This window comes from Carassius auratus, chromosome 49 (genome assembly GCF_003368295.1).
Source record: "Carassius auratus strain Wakin chromosome 49, ASM336829v1, whole genome shotgun sequence".
Lineage (NCBI taxonomy): Eukaryota > Metazoa > Chordata > Actinopteri > Cypriniformes > Cyprinidae > Carassius > Carassius auratus.
The window spans coordinates 1,732,891-1,751,095 of NC_039291.1; the positions used below are offsets into that span (position 1 = coordinate 1,732,891).

The 18,205-nt window shown below is 36.5% G+C and overlaps 1 protein-coding gene across 1 annotated transcript; it reads right to left on the reverse strand.

Annotated features, from left to right (window-relative positions):
- Positions 1 to 360: 360 nt before the first annotated feature.
- LOC113066021 (cullin-1-like) lies at positions 361 to 15,657 on the reverse strand. The gene is made up of 22 exons (XM_026237584.1): positions 15,558 to 15,657; positions 11,133 to 11,443; positions 8,924 to 9,101; positions 8,341 to 8,508; positions 7,653 to 7,703; positions 7,447 to 7,537; positions 7,160 to 7,323; positions 6,902 to 7,064; positions 6,675 to 6,805; positions 6,123 to 6,230; positions 5,933 to 6,039; positions 5,510 to 5,558; positions 3,220 to 3,351; positions 3,015 to 3,132; positions 2,848 to 2,924; positions 2,592 to 2,723; positions 2,193 to 2,285; positions 1,704 to 1,751; positions 1,477 to 1,559; positions 1,211 to 1,316; positions 1,013 to 1,126; positions 361 to 928 (listed from the first exon to the last, which is right to left on the reverse strand). Exons 2-22 carry the CDS (start codon positions 11,270 to 11,272, stop codon positions 848 to 850), a joined length of 2,334 nt encoding a protein of 777 aa, XP_026093369.1. The 5' UTR covers positions 11,273 to 11,443; positions 15,558 to 15,657; the 3' UTR covers positions 361 to 847.
- Between the last annotated feature and the right edge of the window lie 2,548 nt (positions 15,658 to 18,205).

The window sequence follows — 18,205 nt, forward strand, 5'->3', positions numbered from 1 at the left end:
GTAAGCATATAAACAAGATTCATAATTTATTGATGGCTATCGTTTGCTGTGATTTGTCTAGTGAATATTTGGGGTTGTCACTTAAGAGGTTGATCGTTTTGTTTTGCTCATTTGAATCCATATTTCTCCTCCTGAACCTGTTACTTCCCTCTTGTTTCTACTCTTTCTTTGAGATGTTTTTGACCACTCCATCTCCATGTGTTCAAGGTGCTGTTGAATTGTTTACAGGGACTTGTTAAATGTGATTCAATAAACATTAAAAATAATTGTCTGCTGTACTGTTTAAGTAATATAAGCTAGAAATTCAGCTCAGCCACTCGATCAAGAATATAAACGAGAAAACCTAGCACTGAGAACGCATAAAGAAAAATTATGTTTATTCATGACAATTATAAAATGAACTGCACTATACAAACATTCTCGTGGCTGGGAACAATGCAACTCTAAACAGCCGGTCTGAAATGAGCATACTCTTACCTCTTAGTTATAGGTATTTCTGTCTGCAACCAACAGCCTTTGTTTTTTTATCTGTCAGTTTTCCAAAAGTAATTATAATTACAAATTAAATTAATCAGCATTATGTATTTTCATAATGATAGTCATTAGCATGCAACCCTGACTCTGGGTCCCACTATGAGCATAGTTTAATGTTCAATATTTACACATTAAAAAGTAAATGGCAATCCTGAGCATCTTAAGGGCATAAAGACAAAGATCGGCCGCTTTAGCAGTCTGGGTTTAAAGGGAAAAGTCCAGCGTCACATTGTCCTACTCGGCAATAATGACTCGAGATCTTTAAGAGAGAATCCTCTGTTTGTCTGGGTTTTTATTCCTCAAAAGGACACTGTTAGGCCAAGTAACTATACGTGTCTTTTTCCCCATCCACACGTTCCAGGTATTCCTTCTCTATCAAAATGTCAATGCATTTCTGAAAAACAAATAAGTCGCATTTTAATATTTCAAATGAAGGCTTCTTAAGTAGTCAAATAGCAGCGCGCTACAGTCCTGTTACCTTAATGACAGGAACACGAGGTTTGAATCGTGAGGAAAGTTGGTTCAGCACTTCGGCCAAAAGCTGCTGGTGCTTTAAAACTTTCCTCATCTTCATGATTCTCACGATAGCCGCCTGTACACAACATCATTAGACAGATAGACTCAAAAGAATATTTTATTTCAGCTTCAAGGGATTGTTATAGTTTATTTTTATTACCTGTATGAGGAGCTTTCGGTCTTCTTCAATATTCTTGTGTGTCGTCTCCTGCTCTTGTTTCTGCTCTGTCTTCATTGGCACATTGATATTCACCCGTAACTTCTTACTGCGCACAAACAGGAGAGTGTAGATAGGCAGATGACAAATGTACAATCCTAACAATATTTAGAAATACTAGTATGTACTATTTTTTAAATGTTGCTCAAAGTCAATTATTAGTGTATACTGTGCAGATCGATCATGAAACAGTAAGAAAATGCATTTACTTCTTATAGCCCAAGAAAAGTTTGATTAGTGTTTCAGGCTTGAAGTCCATTTCATCTATATTTGCGTTCTCATTTTCCAAGACCTAAAAAAAAAAAAAAAAGTCATCTAAATCATTTTTTTCGTTTTTAGAATTTATGATAAATATAATAGTACTCTCAAAAAAACTCAAAAAAACTGCAAATATACATTTATAGGATCCTATAAGCAACTAGGTTTCAACACTTACCAGCAACTTTGATTTCAACAGGATTTGCAAGACCTGAATCAAAATATCCTGTAAAACGCAAAAAAAAAAAAACATTAAATGAGGAAAACATAAAAACAAAACGCACACACAAAAACTAAAATGCATTGCTAAAATTACGAATTTTCACAATGTTTTAAATAAACGTGGTTTAAAATATCTTAGAAAAAAAATAGTTTCTGTAATGAGATATTTCAGGTGGAATAAAAATAATTGATAGTTAATTAGATTAATCTTTTTAGTTTTTTCCCCCAACCTTGTTACACGTGTTCCCGGTCAAAAATGACAGGCTTTAAAAAAAAAAAGCTTATCAAATTAAATACTTGTGATTTTTAACAGACGAACCCGCTGTTTCTGCTGTGGTTTCCTTTTGTCCCAAGTATGAATTTAATATGAGCTGGAGATCATAGTGTACTGATTGACTGACGTGAATGCTGTTAAGGGGATATAAAGCAATGGCACTGCACTCACTATTTTGATCCGTGTACTGTCGGCCAGTTGCTGGACGGTGTAGCTGTTCTCCGTGTTGAACTGGAGCAGGATGGCCATCTGGAAGGTGGAGGCCTGCGGAGACACGACACAAACTCATGCTGACACTTGTGCCATCCGAGTCCTACAACCTTCTTAAAGCGCAGGTCATATGGCATTTTAAAGTATCCTAATATTGTGTTGGAGTCCCCTCGGTTATGCAAATGTCTAAGCTTGTGACGTACATAGGTAACAGTTGGAAGATTCGAAAATATGGCGACTCATTAAGACAACTCTTCATAACAAACTGCAAAAAAACGCCTATGAAACCCCATATGACCTGCTCTTTAACGAGTCCCAGAACATGCTATGAACTACCACTAGCATGAAGAAGACACAAACCTGCAGAGTGTATCTGTTCTTGAAGCAGCTGGTGACCAGTTCCCCTTTGGAAAGCTGGTAAAGCCATGTCAACTTCCGCCCGCTGTGTCTACTTCCATAAAAAGCTGTGAATCTTTGGTAACTGCGCTCCAACTGTGAAAAACAAAGGCGTTGAAAAACTATCATCAACTGGAAGTGTAATCACACATTATTCCCAGCTCGTGGAAGGGTGTGAAGGCTTTGGAAAATTACAGGGTTAAGCATCCGAGCATCTCACCTCAGATGGTAAAGCGAATGTGCAAGACTGTTGGAACGGCCACGAGCCAGAGCTCAGAACCTGGATACTGAAATCCACTGCGAGACAGACAGAGCCGGATTATGTTCATCAGTAATGACCGCATGCATGTTAAATGATAAACACTGTCAGATGTATGAAACACTTACAGTCCAAAGGCTCCGAGTTTGAAAGGTGCTTTTTGAATTGCTCATTCAAGTCTTTGCTGACGCCGATGTCCTGAAACATGCGCTGTAGTTTGGAGGTGTACTCGAAACCGCACGCTTGCTGAGGTTGGACAGAAGAAAAGAAAGGTGTAAAGCATCTACTAGAGATAAATGAGAAGCAGTGAAGTGAGCCATCTAGTGCACAGACCTTGAGTTTGGAGATCATGCTGGCCTCGGCGTCGTCGCTGGCACTGTTCTGGTGCACCAGTCTCTTGGCCAGCATCTTGGCATAGAACTTCTGGAACACGTCTTTATCCTCAATATACTTGAAAACCACCATCTGATGATGAAGGATGTTGGAGAATGCAATCAGTCACACATTCACATTAAATTAATTAAATATGTGTACTGTATGTATAAAGTGCACAATGAGCCGATCACATCAATAGGAGAATGAAAGCAATAATCTTTCTTGACAAGTTCTTTGACCAGGCAGACAAAAGTCAATTATGTGTGTGCATTAATTAGAATTATGCAAAATAATTTTTGATATAAGAAACGTCAAATAACCAAAATAATATATATATATATATATATATATATATATATATATATATATATATATATATATATATATATATATATATATATATATATATATATATATATATATATAATGTACACACACACAATCCGTACAAAAAAATATTCTGTGAAGAAAAAAAAAATAAAAAACACCTTACTAAATAATTTTTGATATAAGAAACGTCAAATAACCAAAATAATATATATATATATATATATATATATATATATATATATATATATATATATATATATATATATATATATATATAATGTACACACACAACAATCCGTACAAAAAAATATTCTGTGAAGAAAATAAAAATAAAAAACACCTTACTAAATAATTTTTGATATAAGAAACGTCAAATAACCAAAATAATATATATATATATATATATATATATATATATATATATATATATATATATATATATATATATATATATATATATATATATATATATATATATATATATATATATTAGGGGTGTAACGATACGCGTATTCGTATTGAACCGTTCGGTACGACGCTTTCGGTTCGGTACGCGGTACGCATTATGTATACCGAACGGTTCGTTGGAGTAATTAATTATATTTGAAAAAAAAAAAAAGAGAGAGAGAAATATAATGATATGCGTTCATCAAGGTAGCCCAATAACCCAAACAACGTAACAGGCAACGCCCCTGACACTCCCGAAGAAGAAAAAAACACCATCTTATATGTTTATGTTAGGCTACTCAGCAGGCGCTCGCTCACTCAGTACGCGCTGAAGGCTCGTTGCAAAATAGCCAATGCGTTTAACAGACTAGAAATAGAAGATCCTCCAATAACCAACAGGTCTGGTGTTTGGGTGCACTTTGGATTCCCTTTAAGCTATAATGGTGATGGCAAGAGAGTGGTGGATAAAAAAACAACGGTATGTCGCATCTGCAACATGACAGGGTACACCAGCGGGAATACAAAAAAAACAAAAAACAAAAAAAACACCAGCGGAAATATCTGGGATATATGCGTCAGTACTATCTGGGAAAAGACGAAAAAAAGGAGAAACATGCACGCAGCAAACTATCCCTGCAGCATTTAGAAACTATAGCTTACAGGGAATCCAACCCAAACACCAGACCTGTTGGTTATTTTAGGATCTTATATTTCTGGTCTGTTAAATGCATTAGACATTTTGCAACGAGTCTTCAGCGCGTGCTGAGTGAGCGAGCGCCTTAGGGGCCGTTCACATATCGTGCCTAAAAACGCGTGGAAAACGCTAGTCGCGCCGCTTTCTCCTCCGCTCATGAGGCGTCTGTCTTTGCTAAGCAACAATGACGTGCTCTCTCCATGAGACGCGGAAATTTCAGCGAAGGATAAATGGATTTGCAGCTCTAAAAATCGCTTGCAGTAGCTCTGCTACTAAATTTATTTCAAAATTGCAATCCATATACAACTATGATCAGCTGATCCTTCATCTTGGCTGAGCTCTCAACGTTGTTACGGGAAAGGATGAAGCTGATTGGTTGGTTCTTGTCACATGACCCGCGGTGCGCTTGCGGCATTCTAAAAAGTTGAGATGTTTTTACATTTTGCTGTATCTAAAACGTATCGAACCGAACCGAACCGAACCGTGACATCAGTGTATCGTATCGAACCGAACCGTGAATTTTGTGAACCGTTACACCCCTAATATATATATATATATAATGTACACACACAACAATCCGTACAAAAAAATATTCTGTGAAGAGAAAAAAAAAAAAAAAAAAACACCTTACTCGATATGGTTGCATTTAACAACACATTAATAAATGGAGCAAATATGAATAGCTCAAGTGTTATGAATTCAAGTAAGAGCTCCCTGACACACTAAAGGACTTTTCAAATCTGATCTGTAATCTCAGTGGAGGACAGTGAAACTCACCACTTGGTTGAGAGTATCTTCTAGCTCAGCCTCCTCTGGATTCTTTGAACTAAACGAAACACACTCGGTATAATCATCTGTGTTACGTGGATTCCTGGAACTGCTGAACACTAAAAGCATACAAGCTTTCCTAGACAGTTATATCATCAAATTTCATCTTACAGCTTGTGCACTGGAATATTTGTTGATAAAATTTCACATATAAAATCTTTCTCATGACGTTTTCCTAAAAGAAGCAGCTTCTTTTTCATTTTTCGGTCAGAATACTGTATTCAAATATTCAAGCCTCAAATCCATCCTAGAACATAAACCGATGTGTTTGCAATAACGTACCAGACGTTCACTGGATTTCATTGTCATTTCTGGCTGACGAATTAGAGATTCACATGTTAACAGATCGGGAAAATGAATAAGACGATTCACCTCTTCTTCAGTAAGGAGTCACAGTATCTGGCCAGAAGCTCAGGAGATTTGCTAGAGGACTGCGCCATCTTTGTTACCGCATTATTATTAATGAATCTCCCACAGGCCTGGAGAGCAGCACAGATCACAGTGGGAAAGTTACATCATAAACACTATAGCTCGAAACGGACTTTTAACAGAGATCACAAACCTTATCGAGTGCTGCCACAAACCCAGCATCGTTATTGAATGCCGACATGACGAGAGCATTGTATTTCTTGTGAACATCCAAGATCGTCTGCACGTACGTTTTGGGATCCTGAAAACAAGTAGTGGCAGTTCAAGCTCTGATCAAATTAAGAGATGACAGGAACGGCATGGAACAGATATACCAGAAAACACATATCCAAAGATATCCACTATTCACAGAGTTAAATATTTCTGGGTCTGGCGTCAACAAAGTGGCACTTGATTTCCTCTGAATGGGTTACATAAAACAAAGTTGAGTCATATCTTTGAAACACAATTGTGTATAGCCAGAAGACAGAACATTTTGCCAGGAGCCTAGTTAGACAAATAACTATTGTCATGGTAAGAATAGACCTGTTATACAATGAAGTGAGGGTCCAAGTTCAGGAAATTCAGGTTTAGCACAGGTTTGACACAGTTTCAGAAAAGTTATATCAATGTCATTTTTAATTCCTCTCCAAAGCAGCTGCTAAAGGCCAAAAATACTGTGGCATTATGCTGTAACATGACTCACATTGAGTGCCGAGTCTCCACACTTCTCGATGGCAGCCAGCCCTTGATTATGAATGTGGGACTCCAAGAGTTTCTTGAGCTCGCCCAATCCGTCCGTAATCCGGGAAACAAGGTTATACATCCGACCGAGATCTGTAATCACACACAACATGTACTGACAGTCAAACGTTGAGGTTTGAGGTCTCAGAGAATATACTGCTTGATTGAAGGGGACACTGCAGCACTGACCTTCATTCTTATCAGCGTCTAGAAGGTTCTGGAACTCAGTGTGGAAGATCTCCAGGTGTTTCTCGATGAGGACCTGCTCACACTTGCGAGCCAGCTCGTCTTGTGTGCTCTCGTGGAGATACACCTGCACCCGCCGCTGCTCCTCCAGCAACCGAGCCTCTGCCTGCACACATAAGAAACGGAACAAAACCAAATTTCCCATAAAATCCACAGCAATTTACATTATAATATCCGACTTGAATTTGAACTCTGGTTGACCTTTTTCATGTATTCAGTAACAGGGTTTTGCTGGAGGAACTCTGTGCTTTCCCGTGTGTAGAAGCGCTCTGTGTCAGCCAAAAACTGGGTCTCAAAGTACTCCTTGTAAACTGCTAACGTCGGCCCCTTCAAAAACGCATCATCCTCATTCAAGCCCAACTCAACTGGAAAAGACAAATCAAATCACAACATGAGGCTTCAAAGGTCCAGACACCCAAACAACTCAGGAAACACACTTAAGGGACAACAGCATAGGACAGATGTGAATGTAAGGTGGTCACACTCACCGTAGGACTGCACCACTCCACTGATGAGTCTGGTGTTTATAGTCTCGCCATTTCTCTCCCTCTCAATGAGTTTTAACACAGCATTTGTCACCTATTCAAAAGAAGAGACAGGGGAATTTAAATTCTGATGAATACGTCTGATGAAAATATAAGAAACAAATATCGTACAAATGGAATATAATGAATTGCATAGAAACATAACTCACCTGCTTGTTCAGAGGTCTGAACAAACACTCTCTCCAAGTGACCAAAGCAAGCTGGGAAGGAGACAAATTATTAGATTACTGTTTCTTACAGCAATGAGACACTAGCCTACTGCTTTATTATGATAAAAAAAAAAACGATTTAATAAGTAATAAGATTAGTTGTATGATAATAACAACAATTATTACCAATATTATACAGTTAACTACAAAAATCTAAATTATAACACTAACAACAACGATTTATAATTATATTATATTATTAAACAATTTTTATGCCAAACTTGATTGATTTAGTAATGCTCAATGCCAATGCATCAAAATATTAAATTGATCATGCTGATATCTGCAGAAAAACTGTATTTTGTGTGATATAGATTAAGTCAACTATTAAATTCTATACATTTAAAAAGCAAACAGAAGCATTTTGCCGTCTACTATTTAGAATGTCTTGAATTTTCAATAGACCAATAAATCACGTGCGTGCACTTTCTCTGTGTGTCATTTGGTGATACACAGATCGCACACGTATTAAAACTTCATTACATTACACCACTGGCTATAAATATAGCTAAATATATGTGGAGCTAATACATAATGACAGTATAGCCATTAATCCACGTTTTATCAACACAATGTGTGGAAAGGTAAAAGGAATCTACGAATCAAGGGCATGTGCCGTTTCTCTTACCGAGTAGATTTCATAAATTCCTTTCCGGCCCTCATCACACTCTCGGCGCACCCAGTGTCTGTTGAGGTAAGCACAGATCCCATTTAACACTTTACTGGAGAAGCGATAGTCCTCCCACTGCTGCGTGTAGAACTTCAGAACGTTCTCATCCATCAGGTCCTCTCCAGCCTGCCAGACACAAAGATGGAGGAGAGACACAGGAGAAGAAGTGAGGACTGGAGAAGTGACAACAACTCACACTCTTATCTATTATAGCAAGGCAAAATATAAATAAATAAATAAAACACCTTCCTAAAATGTGTATTACTCAGTACAACAAACCATATCCATAGCTAAAGCTAAATGCAAAAATACCGTGTCTGTAAATTAAAAAAAAACAAATCCAAAAGAAATAAATACAATTCCAATATTCAACATTATAATATAGAGTTTAATAGTTTCATATTTTTGTTGCAATGCACAGTAGCAGCATATGATGTCCAAATAGATAATCGTTCAAGTTCTTTCAGCTTCTTTAAATACTTATTAAAAATTGCCTTAACATGACACCAATGTATCACGCCATCACACTGTAGGCTATTACCTTGAGAAGATTCATCAGGTAGCTCCTCAGAAACTCTTTCAGTCTTTTGTAGAGTTCAAGTCCAACAAACTGTGCCCCGCCAGGTGTGGCCGGTTTTTTGGAGGGTTTGGAGGGGGGGATGCCAGCACCCCTGGCCTGGTTAGACTGGTGCACGCTGGTACAGTAGTTATACACATGTCTGAACGGTAGGTTAAAGTCTTAAGATTGTAAATGAGTAAAAGATGACAGACAGCTTACAAAACAGATATATTAGCACATTTCTACACTGACAGGACACTAGTCCATAATGCTGATGCTTTCGATTTCAGATGCCAAGTAACTTTACCTTTGTAGCTGAATTAGTGTACAAAAATTAATAAAAATACATGAATTAGCCTAATAATCTAATAAATCTGTGTTCTCGAACATGTCAGGAACTTCCAAGAAACTTAAAACATCTAATATCAAAGCAATAGGTCAGCTCCTCAATATTAAACAAGAATGAGCTAACAGTGTCAGTGCTCAAACCCTTGAGAAAAATTCTGTTTTAATAAGACTGATCTACTCAAGAGAAACTCTTAGGTTTCTCAAGACGGAAATAAGTTAACAATATTCCATGTCCACTACATGGGTGTGTAGTTATTGCAGCGGTTATGTCTCATTGCAGTTGGTTAAAGGTCATGACCACATAAACTGTGATTACCAGACCTATTTAAATAGCTTTTCTGAGAGTCAAGTATCACACCTTTAACACTAACCATGAGCTCCTCTGTGCTGCAGTGAGAAGCACTCTGACACTATAAACTACATGCTGAGACTCAGTTTCTGATCAGAGCAGAAACCTGCACTAACAGCAGAAAGTTCTCTTCTTTACACACAGGGCCACACACAGACAAATAAACCGCATTTCTGGAGATGCAGAGGAGAATGACAGCTGTGGGCGGCAGATGAAACTGAGTAATTACATCCCGGTGTTTGATGTGGCACTAGTGGGTGAAATGCAAAAATGCTAATTTGAAAATGGACAGATGTCCTTGTCAAAGTTAAAATTTCCCAGACACAAACTGCTTTGAAGAGCTCTAAAGTGCAACACACATGAGCTGGGAGACGCCTGGGATTATAAAAGGGCCAAATCCAATTCATAACACCATGCACTTTCATTTTGCATTGTTTTGCAATTCATTAAGAAACATGCCTCATCATTTCATGGTGATATAAAAAAATGTAATGACTTCTAAAGCCACATTGTTATGTCTTTTTAATGAAACATTAATATAATGTAATATAATTCTCGGCAAGTACAGGTTTAAGCCATTCTCTGGTTTAATTAATATAGACCAATCAATAAATAGTTTGTCTAGTATTATTTAAAAGCATTCACATTTTTTAAAGTAACTTTCAGAAATGAAAAAGGCCATGTGCATCTTAGCAATTAGACAAAACATGAAAATAAATGAAACTTAAAAATTGAACAATTGATTACAAAGTAATTTTGCATACCATGCAATTAATTAGTTTTAAGTCAATTGAGACCTAATTTTTGAACTGATTTTTTTTTTTTTTATATATATATATAAAGCAAACAGGCCAGCTAAAACTATAATATGCATTCAATCAAAAAAAAAGAAGAAGAAAAAAAAGAAGTAAATTTCTATGAAGCTAACTGAATGTTGTGTAATATTAAAGAACGATTAATCAGCACCCCACATAATGCAAAAAAAGATTCATTGCCTTTAGTGTAGTGGTGTTTAAAGCACAGCAAATACAGAAGTCACTTTCAAACCAAGCAGTTTTCTGAAGGTCAACCAGGCGAATACACTCGATTAAGCAAATTTTCACCCACACAAAACACCCGACTGCACAGCTTCCCACTAATATGACTGGATTTCCTCTGTGAAATTTCACCAAACAACCTTTTGGGCCTGAATTCAACTTATAAATCCCAGCTTCAGAAAAAAAAGTTGAAGTACTTTTGCACTGCACAGTATTACCACTCATTCACAGCAATATCAAACACTGCCTAGTGCATTCCAATACAACCCTGCATACCCTCCATCCAATCGCTTGCACATTAATGAAACAAGCAATGGAATGTCTACTTCAGCAACCCAAACCATTTTGTGGATTTGACTCATTAGCCGAGGTCTTATCCTCATTACAAGCGCAAAATTCAAGACAAAGCCTTTCAGTGTGCTGGCCACTGTAATCTCCATTCATCGTTTCAAGATACGTATAGAGTTCCATGTAGCGTGCCTTAGCCATGCTCTGGCGTGTATAGACCTGCTGTATTCCTGCTCTCAGGTCATCCCAGATCTGGTCCAGCCCAATCTGTTTGAGCCCGTGGGTGTTCTGGCCCCTGTTGGATGACATTGTCTCTGTGCCGGTCTGCTCGCGTCAGATAAATCCTCTCTTCTCCCCGTTCTGCTCCAGGACACTGATGCTTCACATGTAGTCCACCATGCTGGAGAGCATTTAGAGAGGATTTGGGGACGAGTTCTGCTCCACCTCACAGATGGTGCTGCAGGCCGATCACAAATACTTCTGTGAGAGCAAACAAAAAAGCACTGAAATTAAATAACCACACATTCTGCTTTTTCCAAAGAGTGCAATATAAAAGTAACCACAAACAGGGAATATTGTTTTCATTATGATGGTTATAATGACAACGACAGGTTATGCATGGAGTTATGTGTGACATCCAGTAATAGCATTTACAGACGTTAAACAGGGCAGAACTAACAATTATCGTGTATGAAAATACAAAAGCAAGAGTCAGAGTTGTTTAAAGAGATAATTCATTACTGACAAGATGATCTGTTAACAAAAGTTGACTGTATAAGCAGTAGATTTAATTTTTTTAATTGGTGCAACATAACTAGATAAAACAAGAGTAAACATCCATAATATAAAGAGTTCGATCAGAATATCCGTGAGCAAGGATACGAAAGTGCAGAAGTACAATCTGTAGCTTTCGCAAAAGCCCTGGAGCTGTTAAAAGTCCATCGGCTGACATTAGCTGACAAACAAATGAGGATATCTTAGGGAAGGTAACATGGAAATATAATATGCATTGTTCATTTACTACCGATGCTGAGAAACTGTAACAATACAAAGCTGGTTGAAAATTCATTAATTTATGCTTTAACCCTCTGGGTATTTTTGGGGGCTGGAGAAGTTTTGTCATGCCCTGACATTTGTGCTTTTTTTCAGTTTCTTATAAATATCTAAATGAATAAAGTCTAATCTCACTGTAATCAGCACAAACTGGGCTATAATAATATGTGAGCAGCATGTATGTACATGATTGTGTTTTTGAGAAAAAAAAATGTTATGTGTGGTTAGTGAAAAATAGGGGTGCTCCGATCACGATCGGCCGATCGTTATGCGCATCTCGTCAGTAAAGCCGGTTCTCTAATCAGCGGTTAATTCCATCAGATGCGTGATTTCACATAGAGCAGCTGTTACTACACAGAACCGTTGTTAATAGAGAAGATGCGCAAATCCACTTCATTTTCAGCGTTTATTGGCGCATATTCTCAGTTAACAACGGCTCTGTGTAGTAACAGCTGCTCTATGTGAAATCATGCATCTGATGGAATTAACCGCTGATTAGAGAACCAGCTTTACTGACGAGATGCGCATTAACGATCGGCCGATCGTGATCGGAGCACCCCTAGTGAAAAACTAAAAATGTTAAATCACTTGAATAAGGCAATAAAACACATACAGAACATTGGTACATTGGTACTCACTTACAGAAAACAATATATTGATTTAAATTTTCGAAGACACTTTTTGTTGGTAAAAGTCATATGCGAGTAGGCGTCAACTATCATGAATATCATTGAGATTTACACCTGAGAAGGCCTGCATAATGAGCTGCATAATGAGCCTCTCAGAATTTTTTGCATCATTACTCCAGTCACACAATCCTTCAGAAATCCTTTTAACAATCAGATTTTCTAAATAATAAAAAAAAAAAACATTTATTGTAATTATTATCATCAATTATTATTATTGTTGTTTTTTTAGCTTTTGAATGGTATAGTATTGTATATTGTTATTGAAACTTCATAATGTTTCACTTAATTATACATTTATTCAGGAATTATAGTTTGGAAAAAGTCTAACTAGAAAATTTTTACACGTTATGTGTAAACTAGTACAAGTATATATATATATATATATATATATATATATATATATATATATATATATATATATATATATAAAAGAGACGTACTCATGTTTATGATCTCTGCTGAATAAAGCGCTTCATTCTTTTTGTCTGAGGAAATCAGAAAGATTAAAAGTAGACATGTCAAGCTTTCTATAGATATCTCTCTCATGTCTCTTCGTTGAGTTACAGTTCATTTTAATGACGCTTGTCTAAAAGAAGACAGACAAAGGCTGCAGACAGCACACCTTGTTTGTTATCTTTATTTTATAAGTGCACAAAATTTTGTTGTTATTATGTCTGTATACACAAAAAAAAAGTAGACCCTTTACAGATTCGATTGATGTATTGCTCTTAAAAGTGTAATTTAAGTTCTCCAGAGGGAGTCGATTAAAACAGCAAACCTAACAGGAGACTCATGGGAAACTAAGCATCATTCCAGCAGAGCTTATGTGAAGTGACAAGCGTTGGGTCAGTGTTATATTTAGCAGCGTGTCTGACTGCTGCGTGTTGAGGAGCAGAGGATATGAATCTTGCCGGTTATTGTTTACATGTTGTGACGTTCGAGATGCCACATGTCAGAGAGGCAAGAGCAACCAAGGACCGATGCATCAAAACATGTGACCAGCAGGATTGGGGTTAGCTGGGTTTTTAATAGCATTTGCCACATTGTTCTTTCTAATGCTTCTTGTTTCTATAGCCAGCAGAACCAACTCTAGCAATTAATATATGTGTAAGACCAATATATGTCATAAAGTTGTTTAAAAACATCTGTGTGATAAAATGTAGCTGTGAGGATTCAGATAGACAAAGTCATGTTTAGATGTAGCTGCTAAATTAAAAGTTTTTTTTTTCCCTGTATAAATCAAGAAAAGAAATATCCCAACACTGACCCAGAGGGTGAGAGGTTTTACATCGGGGGATAAATAAACAAGATGGTCACACCGTCGCCGTTTTCTATGCCCACTGTATGAGAGATGTCACAGTTGAAGAGGACAATGACTTTTAATGCTTCTTCGCTCCACTACACACATATACAAACACAACTTTACAATATAGGTTGTGTGTAATCTTATCTTTTAGCCTCTGTAAGTAGGACAGCTCATAACAGCAGTAATAGTCATTCATTACCCATAATATTTCGGTACTTTTAAGGCAGTGCTTTAAACTCAAGAGCGTTGCCTGATCACTGTGGGGCTAACTGTGTGTAACTGCTTGAGCTTGGCTACATTTAATCTTATTATTTCAGCCAGAGCAAGGCTAGACTCCCTGACCCACATTCATCAGTGGGATATTTCCATGAAATCAAACATGTGTTCTGTAGGTTGTCAAAAGTTCAACAATTACAGTCGGAGTACAGCCCACAAGTACTGGTAAAATCACTTTCTTTCTTCACTGGAAAAATTCTGAAAATGTTGGTAATTAAATAGTTTTGATTACTATTAGCTTCCATTACATGGGGAAAAAGTCATACAGGTTTGAAAAGATGAACTATCCCTTTAAACGCTCCACTGAATCAAGCATTTACCATGACTGAATAAACTTAAAGCCAGCTGCCTAAGAAGGACATTAGAAACTGAATACTTTTCTTTATCTGTCAGCTTATTCATCATAAGATTGAACATAATAACATTGTTTTATAAGTGACAAAAAAACATAATAATTAGGCTACTTCTTGTTGAGTACTATATGCAAACTGACTACAAAAAACAATCTACATGACTATGATGACAGTTTTGGCTGTAAATCAATTCATGTAACGTTAAGTTACTACATCTACTGATCTTTTTTTTACATCTTTGCCAATAAAGCAAGCCAATATTAGCATGACTCATTAACCATCCTCTTGAAAATCTTTCTAATTTCAGAAGGAAACATACCATATGAGGGTTAGGAATCTTTCAAAGAAAACCAAACATCAGAGTTTCCTACCTAGTTGAAAGCATTGTGGCCAAACAATGTTGTCTAGGTCGGTATCTGAGACAGCAGAATTCATGTGAATCTGTGTAAATGACTGTTCACTCTTCAGTCGGGCTCAGCTTTAGGTCGTAATCATAGAATTGACCAAGAAGAGCATGCTAACATTTTATATACACAATGCGTGTTAATTCCATGACTATTTTAGGGTAACGTTAGTGTTTTTCTAAACCGTATCAATACATTAGCAATGCTAGGTAGCAGCTCGCTAGCTTCAGGTAAGTTATACTGGTAAACTGAGAACTGTTAAGACATATTAAGGCCAAATAAACAACTGACATAAAAACATGACCTGAAAATGAGGCAAACAATATTTGCTATCAACGTACTGCTATAACACGACGAAGCTTTTGAGATATTGATGTAACATGGCTAACGTTACCTATTAATTAAGTCGTTTGTAAACAGCACAAAAACGATAAATGGACTAATATCGCCGTCTCGGTATATGTCCAGCCAAACCAGGGTTGCTGACAGGTATGGAATGATATTCAATCTTACCCGTGTCTGTTTCTAACGTCGAGCTGTGTGAGGTTGAGGCCCAATGCTGTCTGTGTGTGACTGGAGATGATGATTGGGAATTCCGTGTAGAGCGAGAGAAGCGTCATACGCCACAGCTCAGAGAAATATAGCGACCTCTAGTGTTCACAAACTAGAGTGTCCAGGTGACCATAATACCAAACTGTGCCAACCAAAAATGATCTATTATCACATTTCCCGAATTATTTATGTATTTTAACTTATTTCTTGTTATTTTTTTAATTTTTTTAATAAAATTCAATTAAATTTATGCATTTAGCAGATGCTTTTATCCAAAGCAACTTACAGTGCATTCAGGCTAACGTCTTTTACCTAACGTGCTCCTTTTTTATTTGTCTTGTATCACTTGGCTCTTTTGTGAAACTCATTTTCTACAATGAATTCACTATAAAGTGCACTTTGATAACACAGAGCCTTCTCAAGCTCCTAGAACACCCAATGGTTTAATTTCCATATTGTGATATAATTATTGAATCCATATTGTTAAAATACAATGTCCTCTTCTTCACATTACACAGAATTCTACTGTTACAAAAAGAAACAAACAGGTCTACAGTATATGATAATGTTGAGTACTATTAAGTGTCTAAAATGTTTTATGTTGCTCATATCTAATAATTATAAAATATCTATGACATTTATTTATTAATTTATTGAAAATGCATCAATATAAAAACATTTGAAAGGAAACAGATGGATGTCATTGCACAGATCCCAACCAATCATAACTCAAATTAAAATAAATAGCAGATTTTATATTTAATTTTATTTCCGCAGGAATAACAATATTGATTAATATTTTTAGGCCTGTTCATTTTACTTTTGAAAACTCCATGATTATTTTACGTTCAGCCTCTGTAGAGATATTCGATGGCTGACCACTTCTGGGAAGATTCAGAACTGTTCCAAGTGTTTTCTATTTGCAGATTATTGATCTGAATGTGGATTGGTGGAGTCCTGTAATCTTTGAAATGGACTTGTAACCCTTACCAGACTTATGATCTTTTCTTTGATATCTTTCTATCTTTGAAATTTCACCTGATTGTGCCATATTTTCAGACTCTGTGTGCTGGTAGCTTCATGTCTATTTAATGGCTAAGGAGTAGTGCTTGCTGTCTTCAGATGGAGCGTCCAACCAACCACTTCAGCAAGGTATTTGTGAAAAAGCAAACATTTCGCTTTAATTTCAAAAAATAAAATATTTAACACTGTTGACTGTATAATTGCTGGTCTTGGTGAAGCAAGACAAGTTCAGAAATATAGCACATTTCATTCACAATCATAATTCAAAGTTCTCAAGTCAAACAAGCTTGAGCATTCGGCAACATTACATGACCACAACTGAAATAAAATATTTTCAGTGCATGTAAACTTTCATTATTTTCTACAAGATAAACTGGTGCCATTTTTACATTGATTTTCTTGCCTACGATTCATTCGGGGAAGTATTTAAATATCTTAATTAAAAAGAAAATGACTCCCTGGCCCTGTCAACCCAAAGATTCATAACCCAATGTATGACCATTTCAAGATAATCACTAATTTTACCACAATATTTGTAAACAGTATCAATACATTAGCAATGAAAGCTAAATATATTTAATCTATACCTGTGATCTTAATTGGAACTTATAGGGCAGAATACATTGTTTTGTTTAATGATATGATGTATTAAGTAGTTTAATTAGATAAATACAATGGAATATAAGCAACCTGCCAACATTTCTCTGAAACACTACGGCTTCCCATATGTTGTTGCAACTATTCACCACAAAGTGCCAATATTTAGTAGTAAATGACAGTAGAAAAGACAACATTTTACACTGTTCCTATCATCAGTGCAGCGATTTTAAAACATTTCATAAGGAACAATAGCAGTATTGCATGGCTTCACTGACATTAAAGCTGCGGTAGGGAACTTTTGACGCTTATAAACAGAACTGCTTGCGTCTTGCGGAAGAACATCGTAGCCGGAACTACTTCTCTCTGTTTATGTCTATGAAGAATCACAAAGGTACTGGGTTACTCCACCGAGGTACCCCTGAAGCAATCTAAAATAGTCTGAATATAAACACTTATTATAGGTGCACCCTAGTGATTGAGGACAAGCCAAAAACACGGTTTGGAAAATGGATTCATGGTGTACTTGCTTATTATATAAATTTTTCTACATTTTGAACACAAACAAAGTTACGGACCGCAGCTCTGATTGGTTGTTTCTTAACGGGAGCGATGGTATTTCTGCAAATGGCAATAGGAGCACTGGGAGGAGCCAGAGCTTGATTTTTTTTCCACAGATTATCGGTCTCATATTCTACTGTCAGGAAATAATGACAGGTTTAACAAATATGTAAAAAATATATATTTACAAAAGTTACCTACTGCAGCTTTAATGCAGCCTGTATTGTAAAATCAATCTTGAGAGAGATCAAAATATGAATTGGACTATATGGAACTGGTTGAGAACATTGTTTTTTGATGCATGAAGAAAAACATTAAATTGAACACTAGAAAGACCATTTCTTAACGCAGGGATACATTTCCTCATGTAATAACTGGTAGCACAAGCCAAAATATGCATTTTTGTGGCAGTGTGCTGCTTTGGGGAT

What these genes read in the sequence shown, in the direction of transcription:
- LOC113066021 (XM_026237584.1), bottom strand. Translation starts at nt 11,272, where the DNA reads ATGTCATCCAACAGGGGCCAGAACACCCACGGGCTCAAACAGATTGGG. An exon ending in TTACTGAATACATGAAAAAG is followed by an intron (nt 7,065 to 7,159) that starts GTCAACCAGAGT and finishes TTATGTGTGCAG; the next exon opens with GCAGAGGCTCGGTTGCTGGA. An exon ending in AAACTCGGAGCCTTTGGACT is followed by an intron (nt 2,925 to 3,014) that starts GTAAGTGTTTCA and finishes TCTGTCTCGCAG; the next exon opens with TGGATTTCAGTATCCAGGTT.